The sequence below is a fragment of the Pollachius pollachius genome (genome assembly GCF_949987615.1).
Source record: "Pollachius pollachius genome assembly, chromosome: 10".
Lineage (NCBI taxonomy): Eukaryota > Metazoa > Chordata > Actinopteri > Gadiformes > Gadidae > Pollachius > Pollachius pollachius.
Window position 1 is genome coordinate 581,401 of NC_136943.1, and position 11,976 is coordinate 593,376.

The 11,976-nt window shown below is 48.9% G+C and overlaps 1 protein-coding gene across 1 annotated transcript in view; it reads left to right on the top strand.

Annotated features, from left to right (window-relative positions):
- Nucleotides 1-216: 216 nt before the first annotated feature.
- ctbp1l (C-terminal binding protein 1-like) overlaps nucleotides 217-11,976 on the top strand; it is a 14,885-nt gene continuing 3,125 nt past the window's right edge. Inside the window, 9 exon segments of the mRNA XM_079744962.1 lie at nucleotides 217-282; nucleotides 1,353-1,408; nucleotides 1,617-1,763; nucleotides 6,436-6,590; nucleotides 7,141-7,285; nucleotides 8,491-8,697; nucleotides 10,052-10,266; nucleotides 10,818-10,948; nucleotides 11,174-11,301. Of these exon segments, the coding sequence (XP_079601088.1) occupies nucleotides 1,706-1,763; nucleotides 6,436-6,590; nucleotides 7,141-7,285; nucleotides 8,491-8,697; nucleotides 10,052-10,266; nucleotides 10,818-10,948; nucleotides 11,174-11,301 (1,039 nt within the window). The 5' untranslated portion in view covers nucleotides 217-282; nucleotides 1,353-1,408; nucleotides 1,617-1,705.

Consider the following 11,976-nt stretch of genomic DNA (forward strand, 5'->3'; position numbering starts at 1 on the left):
CAGGGTCATCCGTTGCACCCCAAGATGAAAACTTTGCTAGAGTCATTAAAGTAAGTGTAAAGGACATCACACCGGCCCTTGTACTTCAGATGCCTGTCAGAGACGCTGCTCCGCCGTGAAGGCGGGGGCGCTCCTTCCAATCCTCGACCGCCTCTCCTCGAACCGGGTGACCTCCCTTCACACAAACGACTTCCTCTATTTTTATTTCATGGCGATCGGGAGAGAGGGAACACCGCCGACGCACGCACACTGTTTCAGCACTCCTCAAAGAGTTGAATCGGGGTAAATAATCCACTATTACCGCATGATCCGGTGACTCGGGCTCACGAATGCCACTCGCCGACACCCGCCTAGAAAGGTTTCCAACGTGCCCCCGTTGTTTGAGTGAGTCTAACACGTTAACGCGGGGTATAAATTAACATTGTAGCGCCACACTCACAGCGCTGATAACAACTCGGACGGAGACGGAGGCTCCCGTTAGCCTGTCGCTCACACACACACACACTCACACATACACTCAGACACACATACACACGCACGGGCATGCTAGCTCACGTTAGCTAACCGTTAGCAGTGGTGCAAACGCTTCACTGGCTTCTGTTGATTACAATAAAACGAGAGGTGCTGTTACTTGCTGGTGGGTGTCCCCAGAGGGTTTATTGATGTGTCGTGCTGCGGGGTGGGGATCTTCAACCCCGGGGTGTTAGGAGAGCCAGCTTTAGCCTCAGCGTTAGCCTAAGCGTTAGCTCCATGCTCTGTGTAAAAAAAAGTTTAACAACTTAATGCTAACAACACGTCTGAAAGGAGTTTGAGGTTGATTCGGGTCCGAACTGATGCGTAGTGGTTTGGTATTTGGATTCCGTGTGGGAAACCCTGGTTATCGGCGTACTTGGTACTTTTTTTCCCGGGTTATGAGTTTTTTTACACACAGGTTTTAGCCTTCGCGCTACTAAGTTTTGGAGCTAACGCTAGCCTGTTTAGCTTCGCTGCAGACTAACGGGCGCATCGCTCAACAGTCGTAGTTTTTGAGTTTGTTTTTAACTAAAGTTAAAGTAAGTTGAGCTGTGTTTGAATTGTGTGTCCGTTATTTATGCTGTGGTGCGTTATTGGATGGTGATCGTCATCGATGTTCCGCCAACTTTGTATTCATGTTTTTCTATTACGGTGAAGTTGGGCTGTGAGCGGCTTTAACTCCGCCAGGGCATGCATACTAACGTTACTTCTGTTTAAAGTTGAATAAAGTAACGAATACGGTGTAGATGTGGTTACTATTATGTATTCAAGCAACAACCGCATCCTAGATTGTATCTTTGACCAAATGATGACTTTATTTCCATTATTTCTGTTACCAGGGCAAACTGGACTGTCAGCTCCTTGGCACAGGGACATATCCAGGACTGTTTTGCTGGTAAGTCCAAGTGGTCTAAGAAGTATGCATAGGTGGGCACTTGTTATGGAGTCTTACTGAAAGTCTCTAGTTAATAGCAAGGTGTGTGTCTGTGTGTGTGTGCAGATAATGTGGTTTTCATGTTCTTGTCAATTTGGAAACAAAGATAATGTTGCTGCGAACTGGAATTTGCGTACCTAAAGTATCTCATTGTTTCATTCGTTTTCAGGTGTAGTTTAGCGGACTGCATTGGAGTTGCCTCACTTGGATTTGGATTTGTCCTATTCTGCTGTGTCCTGGGTTAAGACTATATAGTCTATGGCTCTGATGGACAAACACAAAGTGAAGCGGCAGAGACTGGACCGCATCTGTGAGGGTGAGTTTTCTCAAATCGCTCAACAGAAAAATGTGTAGTACTCCATAGAAGCACAGTCAATGCAATGTTTATTATATGGTATAGAACAGCTATGCATATTGGATACAATGTTTATGATACGGTACTGAATAGTTATGAACAGTGTTTGGTCATGGTCCAATCATTGTACGGATACATTTTAATAATTTATTTTGTTTACGTTTGAACTGATCTTATGCATTTATGTAAAATGTCTTGGAGGAATCCTTTAGAAATTCCGCCTATTGGACTTAAATAAGTTGTTTCTTGAGAATCATACAGTCTGGCATATAATCTTGGTTTAGGATATCTGTTAATAGTGAATGGGTGGCACAAAAAAGCCAAACGCCAGATAATAATGATGAGTGTAGTTCTTTTAGACACGTGAACTTCATTAAGGCCATTTATCACCCACATACAATGTCCCCATTTACAACATAAGCTGAGGTTTGCAGAACACTTTACCCAATTTCCATGAGCACAGAAGGGCAACTGCACATTTGACATTATACAGCACACATTGGACAGCAAATTAACTACAGCACCAGCTAAGACGACCACTTGCTATGTTTGCTGAACTATTAAACCCAATTTAAAGGAAATATGAAAATTTTAAGGCACTGCTTTTTTCTGGCTTGTCACAACAGTTGATTCTGCAATGCAAACGACCCCAGAATGTATTTTTCCCTTGGAAAATTATTTAGACTAGCATATATATTTTAATTTATTTAGTTATTACTCGAGTTACTTAAATAGATACTTTTCAATTATTTTAATTATCCATTTATTTTTTATAGCTATGGAATAACCTGTATTCAATTAATTACAAAAATGTTGAATCTGTATTCATCATGCAACAGTCTGTGTTTTAGCTCTATGAAAACCTCTGTTGTGGCAGTATGTTCTATTTTAATTCTGTTGTACCATACCAAACCACATCATAATCATTGTTTCCTAAACAACGATGAGACTTGGAAGTGTTGTTTGTGGAGCGTTCCGCCTGGAGTGGCTATATCAGAGGAAGACAAATCCGTTGGCTGGTCCACAGGGGGCGCATGCTTTGTTTTTCTCACCAGGCAACTACCTGTGAGTGCTGCCTGCTGGCCTCCCTTGGTTTGCATGTCTCCCTCAAAGCAATATCGGGTAGATCGCAATAACTAAAATACAATTGAGTGATGGATAAATGTATAGTGAGTTTTTAATAGTGTTCTTTGTCTCGTGCGTTATTGAATTAGACATTTAATTACAGACTTGCATATGTGCAGAATTTCTCTGTTAGCCTCCAGCTCTGAGGACATGGTACGGGATGCCGTTTGTTGTGAAGCGTGACATATCTAACCGTTCCTTAACAGGCAAGCTCAAATTGGGATGAATGGTGCTGCCATAGCCTTGTAGTCTATGTAGTGTTATAGACTAATAATGAGCGTTTTGTCGGGGGTGGGGGTGGTTGTTAGGGTGGGGGTGTGGCGGTGGGTGGGTCGGGTCAAGTTAAAGAAATAAGAATTTCATTTTGAGTCAAGTATTTAATAGGTCTGGCCCATACAGCATCCTTCAACTGTTGTAAATGTGTTTATGTGTTCTTATAATTCCCTTGAATACCCATTACGATGCCAAAGAACTCAGTGTAACGCCCCAAACCCATTGTGATATTAGAAATAATACTTCATTTCTGCCCGCACATGCCCTTTATTTAGTTCGGTAGTTTTTTTTAAAGTGAAGTGCCTTAGGAACATACACATGATAATCAATAATTAAGATCAGCAGGGAATAGCGTTATTTTTTTGTGGTGGAATCGTAGCATATGTATGCACTCCCAAGTCTTTAATTGGTACAAACGGTTACTTTAATTGCAGAGTGGTAGTGATATGCTATGGCGCAAAATAATAAACACAAAGTCAGAGCACCCTGATCCGACCCATGTTTCTGGTATTTATCACTACGAGGCCTCGACGTGTAGACACCCCCCCCCATGTTATCCATTGAAGTGTGTTTTGATACATTAAGCAGTCATTTATTCAGAGGATGCAGGGTTATATTGGGGTGCTGGAAACCGCATCATTATCTACACGGCCTGCCGGGGAATCCTTATGGCACGGCCACAGTTTTCAATCCGAGCAAGAACCGGGATTTATTTTAGTAAAATGTAATTCTTGCTGGTAACGCTTGTTAAAAAAAAAAAAACAATCGTTCGATACCAAAAAAAATATTGTAAAAAAAAAAAAATCCACTCAAAGACGACAGGTATGTTATTGCCCCCCCCAAAAAAAGCAATGTTAAGAGTGTGTTCGAAGTGGTGTGGCTCGGGCATAATGGAGAACTAAAATGGAGGGAACGGTCTGGGAGTCTCTGGAGACGAGCTGGAGGGAGAGGAAGAGGTGAAGGGTCGTGGCCGCAGCTACAGGGAAACAGGCCAGCTGTCTCTTTAAAGAACGACAACAGCCAAACCGCCCTCGGTCGCAGACTGGTTATGCTAATGAGGTTATTGCTGGTTGGCTGGCCTTCAATGGAGGACCCTGTGATTGGAGGCTGGCTCTGGGGGAGGGGCTGGGTGTGGATGACAGCTGGGATCCAGCCAGCCAAGAACAGTCTGACAGAGAGAGGGGGGAAAAAAAGAACGATAGAGGGAGAGCAAGGCCACAGAGAGAGTGAGAGAGAGAGAGAGAGAGAGAGGAAGACAGGCCGACTGACTTCATAATGCAAGGTTCGGTGCTTGTATGTTTTTAAAATGTGTCTTTGAAGCTATGTTTGTACAGCGATCTGCTGTGGGCGTAGCGCAGCGGCCGTGTGTGCAGTTTCCTTTTTCTGCTCGCTGCGTTTGTGTGTGCGTGTGTGTGTGTGTGTGTGTGTGTGTGTGTGTGTGCGTGTGTGTCGTTGTAGCCGTTAAAAAGGAATTGAATTACTGTGTGTGTCTGGGTGGAGTACTGCTGCTTGCTGCATTATCATCATTCCCTGCCCCTCCCCCTCCTTCTTCCTTTCTGCCTTTTGCTTTCTCCCCCTCGCCCGCTCGCTCTCTCATATTCCTCCCACCATGGCTGGAGGAAGAGAGGGGAGGAGGGAGGCAGCCAGCGGGCGGTGGGAGGGAGAATGAATGAATCACTGAATGAATAGCATTGTGTGCGCCGCCATGCTTGTGCTTTGTAGGCCTCAAATATGTCAGCGTCTTTCACTCCGGCTCGCTGTGCGTATGCCTACTTGGATATTTCCAGGGCTCCTATCATTTTTTCCGGCGGTGGTTTCCTTTGTCTGGCCGTGTGTGCCGAGCCCGGTGGTTCGGCGTAGGGAGTGTTCATTAAACAAAGCTCACCCAGACCGAGTCTCCCGGTGCTAGCTATGACTTGCCCCAACAAACGGAGTGCACCGTATTGTTCATCTACGCCACGGTAACAGGCCACTGGGCGTGCTGGTGTGTGCGAATGTGTTGCTCTGCCTGATCGGTTCTTACCTCGCACGAGTCGTGTGTGTGTGTGTGTGTGTGCGCATTTTTAAGTGTTCTTACGTCAGAGGAAGTATTCACAAATATTTGTTTTCCACCCCCTGCTGCCCTCCCTCGGGCCAGCTCTGCTCCCTCCTCCTCCTCCCCATTTCCACGGTTACCTCTGCCCCCCCCCCCCCCCCCCCAGACGTAGCAGTAGGACCTTTTCTTACATCGGTAGTGCGTTGCCACACCATGCCCCAGCGAGTCCAAAACGAGCTGATCTCTTTTTAAAGGATTTGAGTGTTTCTCTGTTCGCCGGCCGCCTCAGATTAATGATTAACTTGGCCACGATGCGTGCCCAGAAACGTCCGTCTTTCGGTAATGCTGTGATTCGGTATGTCGTCACCGTCTCTAGCTGATCGCACACATGTGCTACACAGAGGGATGTACCACTGCAGCTGCCGTGTGTGTGTGTGTGTGTGTGTGATTGTGTGTGTGTGCATGCACCTGGTTTTGTTTTGTTTTTTTTCTACGGGCAGGGGGGTTGTTTTGAGTGTGTGTGGGGGGGGGGGGGGGGGCGGTTATATGTGAGAATTTGGGTCATGACTCAGATTGCCGTGAACCACCACCACCACCGTGACATTTTCTGTGCACCCCTCCCCCGTTCCTCACCCTCCACCCTCCCCCTACTTCCCCGGTGCTCCACTCACACGGCGACTCCGCCAGGTTTCTCTTTCTTCCTGTGCTGACGCTACTTCTGCGTGCCGTCACGGTTCTTGCTCTCGTCTAAATCTCTCACGGCCACGCTTACGCTACGCCATAGTATGCAAGCCGAGGTGCTAGATGCCAGGAAACCGCCGCGCCCCCCCCACCCCCGACAGACGCCATCGCAGATTCAGTTACAGCACTGCATTAATGCATTAATGCACCATAGAGGAACCAGCGCCAGATGCAACACACTCACCCAGCGTTTTACCTTTTTGGTTATCAAAGCAGTTATTGCATGTTATTTATTTGGAAGAATTCGGTTGCTTTCAATGCTCCGTGTGTTATCCGTGTGGACGTTGGCGTTGTGGGTGGATAACTCATAAGGCTCAGGGCCTCCGCTGGAGATATGGGAACAGATAATGGGCCTTGCAATGTGTGCCCTGGTCTTTGAGTTATTTTTTGGCGTGTTGCAGAGAAGGCGTCTCTCTGGCGTGTCCCCGCTCCTCCTAACAGCCCCCCCTGCCCCCCCAGGCATCCGCCCCCCTATCCTGAACGGGCCCATGCACCCCCGGCCGCTGGTAGCGCTGCTGGACGGCCGCGACTGCACGGTGGAGATGCCCATCCTGAAGGACGTGGCCACGGTGGCCTTCTGCGACGCCCAGTCCACCCAGGAGATCCACGAGAAGGTGGGCCGCCGCCGCCTCTCTCTGGGCCGCTGATCAGACCGGTCGTCTGGATTACCTGAGGAGCGTTTTAATGCCACCTCTGGCTGGGCCCGTCAAGGCCAATCATGACGGCTATATCCCCGTCTGGGAGTGAAATGTTGGCGCCTTTATTTCAACCGCCTGTTCAATAGTTAACCGTTTGAATGTTGCAATGTACACTCACGTTGAACCATTTTAAATAGGATTTTAGTGTTATGTATGGACATCATTTTGGAGCGTAATTTCATAAGACTATTGATCCATTTAGTGCATTATAATTAAACCTATTTTGGGTAGGTTTCTAGCGATCTGTTTTTCCAAATGTGTTTCCTTAGAACTTGTTTACCAAGCAAAAGAAAACGAGTTGGTCTGTCAATCTTGTTTGGTCCCACCTTAGTCCATAGTCTATTACCGTAACAAAAGAAATATTTTAATCCACGACATAACTCCAAACACAAACCAATCGCTCCCGGTGTACAGGTGTGGGGTTTCTATCAAATGAATTCTACAGCGTGTGTGTGTGTGTGTCCAGGTGCTGAACGAGGCGGTGGGCGCCTTGCTGTACCACACCATAACCCTGTCCAGAGACGACCTGGACAAGTTCAAAGGCCTGCGCGTCATCGTGCGCATCGGGTCTGGCTTCGACAACGTGGACATCAAAGCGGCCGCTGAGCTCGGTGAGGGCGGCTCTCCCCCGCTCTCCCCCCCCCCACCCACGCGCAAACACAGGGACGCTGACTGGGGTCCTAGGGTCTCTTATTGACGTTGATGTCACTCTTCCGATGGGGTATTCTGATTGAGAGACATCATGGGGGGGATCAGTTGTATTCAGAGGTTGTGATGGATGGCTTTCCTGTCATATCCTGGAAAGCGTGTTTCCACACTACGACCTGGGCATATCAACAGATTGAATCAATGCAGACCTTTAGAATTGAACATTTTTAGAGGCATACCATCAATGATCATTTAGGGTTAGGCGTCTCACTAAGGGATGCCTACATTGGTAGACTGTGAATATTGAGGTTTACACCCACAACCGTTTGGCTTGGAGTTATCCACCCTAACCAGTAGATTAGTGTTCCTCATGATGACCGGGTACAACATGGCTCTCTGGGTTGTTTTCCATTGGCCAGAGACTCGGGCTGCAGCGCCTTGTGTTTCATTCAAGGAAAGCCCCTCTTTTACCACCAGCTGCGAGTCATTAACACTGCAAGCAGTTTCAAAATCTGCCCTGTGACTCGTGACCTCAGAAGTCCTAGTGTCCACCCAGATGGCTCCTGGATCGACCGGTCTATCCAGTGGACTGTAGCAAATGGAAGGCTTATCTACCCATCTTACATCGGGGGGGGGGGGGGGGGGGGGGGGAGACACTGCAACTTGTGATGTCACAGGCCAGGCTAGGGCAGATTATGAAACTGCTTGTAGTCACTATCACACCTGGGGATAGCTGCTCTTAAACGCTGCTGTAGGGAAGATTTGGGAGTTGCAAAACAAAATAGCGAGGTAGAGCAGAAGAGAGCACGATTTTGAAACTAGACCCCCTAAAACAAGTCCCCAGCCTCCGGGCTCCCTTCCTCCCTACGTTTCTACGCCATTGAAACGTCTTTCAAGTGTTTCACGGACCTGTGGTTGACATTCATCATGGATTTCCTGAACCAATCAGTGAAAACGTGCCCGTATTGGTCGGTAATGAGCTGGCAGTGGTCTAGAATCGAAACGACCTCAAACAGGCAGGCGGAGTCAGCCTGAAACAGATATACACACAAGGCATCCCTCCCTCTAACGTCTGACGGACGGCTCTGCCGCTCCCACCTAACGACTCCATCAGGAGCTCCCAATCCTCCCAGCAGCCCCCTGAAGCCTGCCTCTCCCCCCCCTTCAGGCATCGCCGTGTGCAACGTGCCGGCGTCCTCTGTGGAGGAGACGGCGGACACGTCGCTGTGTCTGATCCTCAACCTGTACCGGCGGGTCACCTGGATGCACCAGGCGCTGCGCGAGGGAACCCGCGCTGCCAGCGTGGAGCAGATCCGCGAGGTGGCCGGCGGCGCCGCGCGCATCCGCGGGGAGACGCTAGGCATCATCGGACTGGGTGAGTCAAGACAACTGCGTTCATACAGCACATTTAACAGAACAGGGTTGACCCAAAGTGCTTAACAAACAAACAAAACAATGACAATAGTACACCAAAAATAATAATGTAACATGGGGACATCAGGGGGGAGAAAGGAAAAAATGGTAGATGGGAGAAAATCTTTAAGTTGGACTTAAAGCAGTCAATGGTGGGAGAGGACTTAATATATAAAGGTAGGGCATTCCAGAGTTTGAGGGCAACCACAGAGAAGGCCCTATCACCCTTGGTTTAAAGGAGTGTATTGGGGATACTCTGTGCTGAGTATCCCCAACTGAGTATCCCCAATCTTCACTCTGTGAAGACTCTGTGCTGAAGACCTAATTGACCTTGGAGCGCTGTAGGGAATCAATAGGTCACCTGTATACCTGGGTGCCACACCATCGAGGGAATAAAGAGATCTAGCGATTGTTAGTGCTTGGCACTGGGTTCTTTGAACATCCTTACTTTACCAGCGGTGATATATGGTTGTTTCTCTTTCTAAAGACAAATGTACTCATTGTAATACTCTATGTGTATGTAAATACACATAGAGTATGTAAATAGTAATGCTGGAAATTTTTCGGTACCTCACGATTTAAATCCTTGCTTCCTTCCTTGATTCTTGGGGACACTATTCGATTTAAAAGTGATTCTTGTTCAGTAAATGGGGGTTCTTATTTCGGGATCTACTCCATTCTGCTGTGTGTCAAATGATGGCATTAAAGTGTATATTATTATGTGGGTTTTATATTTGATGAAGTCATATCAACTGACTGTAATACTGTTGACACTCAAATGCTAACCTAAACCATAAAGCATCGATTTAATCTATTTTTGGAAATTCACAATCATAGCAGATAAAGAAATTTGATTCTTAGGTAAATAAATTATCTTCCTCCACGCTATAGAGTGAACGCTGTCAAAGTGCACTTTGACACTCAAATTGCACTTTCCTACTTAGTCCGATGCTTTCCTCTGAAGCGTTTGATGTCGAGGGAGCATCAGTTAGGAGCCGGTAGAGGATAGGCGTCCTGTTTCACCCCGCTGTTACACGTGCCCCGCACCTGTGACTAGTGGCTAAGCTAAGATACACTGCTTAAATACATTTAGGACTGCAAAGACGAGAAAACATGTATCCATAGATCCAAGAATCCAGAGTGGTGCCGAGTGGGACTTCCCCTCCCCCCAGCCACAGCCCCAAGTGGTTCCTCAATCTTCTCTTGTGTTTTTTCATGCTTTGGTCACCCCAACACTAATAAGTACTCGCCTTGGTCCCTGCTCCTCCCCTTTTCGTCCTGCCCCTCCCCTTTCTCCTTGGCCCCTCCCCTCCCAGGACGCGTGGGCCAGGCGGTGGCCCTCCGTGCCAAGGCCTTTGGCTTCGGGGTGATCTTCTACGACCCCTACCTGCCCGACGGCGTGGAGCGATCCCTGGGCCTGCAGCGCATGGCCACCCTGCAGGACCTGCTCATCCACTCAGACTGCGTCTCTCTGCACTGCAGCCTCAACGAGCACAACCACCACCTCATCAACGACTTCACCATCAAACAGGTGAGAGGACCAACCCCCACCTCATCAACGACCTCACCATCAAACAGGTGATGGCTGGATGGAAGGTGGTTGATCAGGGGTCCCCGGTGGCTCACCTGGGGTCTCACTGGGTAGAGAGCATACCATTGAGGCCCGGTTCTTCCGACAGCGACCCGGGTTTGGTTCCAGCCGTTGGTCATTTGCTGCGTGCCCTCTCCTCTGTGTCTATACCTTCCTGTCTAACCCAATGAGGCTCTGAACTCTGTTATGAATAAAGCATAATAATGCAAAAAGAAAATAGTTGCATAGCTTAAATTATGATGAGAAGATAGAATCCTAGATTGGTCAATTGGATACATTTGTTAACTGACGTTAATACAATTCAGTCAATCATTAAAATCGATTTGCGGGAAACGGTGTGATTGTAGGCGTCACCCAGACCGAACATACACAGATCCAGTCGTTTTTATAAGGCCTCTTCTGCCGTTGAAACCGTTGAATGCTTTGAACGTGTCGGTGTGTCTGAGTTGCGCCATGCTCCCTCACCGCGGACCTCTGCTGCTGGGTTGCAGATGCGTCAGGGGGCCTTCCTGGTGAACACGTCCAGAGGGGGTCTGGTGGACGAGAAGGCCCTGGCCCAGGCCCTGAAGGAGGGCCGGATACGAGGGGCCGCCCTGGACGTCCACGAGACGGAGCCCTTCAGGTACCTCCAGCCAGCACGACACCCATGATGCATTCTGTTTCATCAAGTCACTGGAAAGGGGAAGCCACTGCAATGTTATTGTTGAATGATATTTGTCTCGTGGGACAGACGATAAAGTAAATCTAAATTCAAACTAGACCTTGTATTATTAATATTTGATTTGGTGGAAGTCGTTGAGCTACACGCAGCCCCTCACCGCTCCCTCACCGCGCTCCGTCCCTGCAGCTTCTCGACAGGCCCGCTGAAGGACGCCCCCAACCTGATCTGCACCCCCCACACGTCCTGGTACAGCGAGCAGGCCTCAGTGGAGGCCCGCGAGGAGGCAGCCCGGGAGGTGCGCCGGGCCATCACGGGTAAGACCCCCCCCCCCCCCTCAGGACAGGCTGGGGCTAGTGCCACCCCCCCACTCCGCCTGAACACCCGGTCAACACAGGCTGCTCCCCAGGGACGGTGTGGTCGAGACGCCCTGAGCCACAGAATTAGCGTAGCCTCTTCGTTAGCGTAGCCTGGTAGTCCAGAGCGCCATAGCCCTCACGTGGCTCAGGAGGAAGAGCTGGTCGGCTGGTAACCGGAAGGTTGCTAGTTCGATCCCCGGCTCCCCCTAGCTCTGTGTCGAGGTGTCCCTGAGCGAGACGCCTCACCCTGACTGCTCCTGAGGAGCTGGCTGTCGCCCTGCGTGGCTGACACCGCCGTCGGTGTGTGAATGTGTCGCCTGCAAGGCAGTATCTTGAAGCGCTTTGAGAGGCCACTGGTTAGAGAAGCGTTGTATAAATACAGTCCATTAACCTTTTATTGTTGAGCTGCGCTGAGCCACATCGTTAGCGTAGCCACAACGTTAGCATAGCCGTCTGCTTAGCCACATTGTTAGCGTAGCAACAACGCCCAGTCACAACGTAAGCATAGCCGCTTTGTTAGCTTAGGCGCAGTGTTAGCATAGCCACAACGTTAGCGTAGCCACAACGTTAGCTTAGCTACAACATTAGCGTAGCCTCGTTGAACCGAAGGCCAGGTCCCTGAGCGCCGCCTCT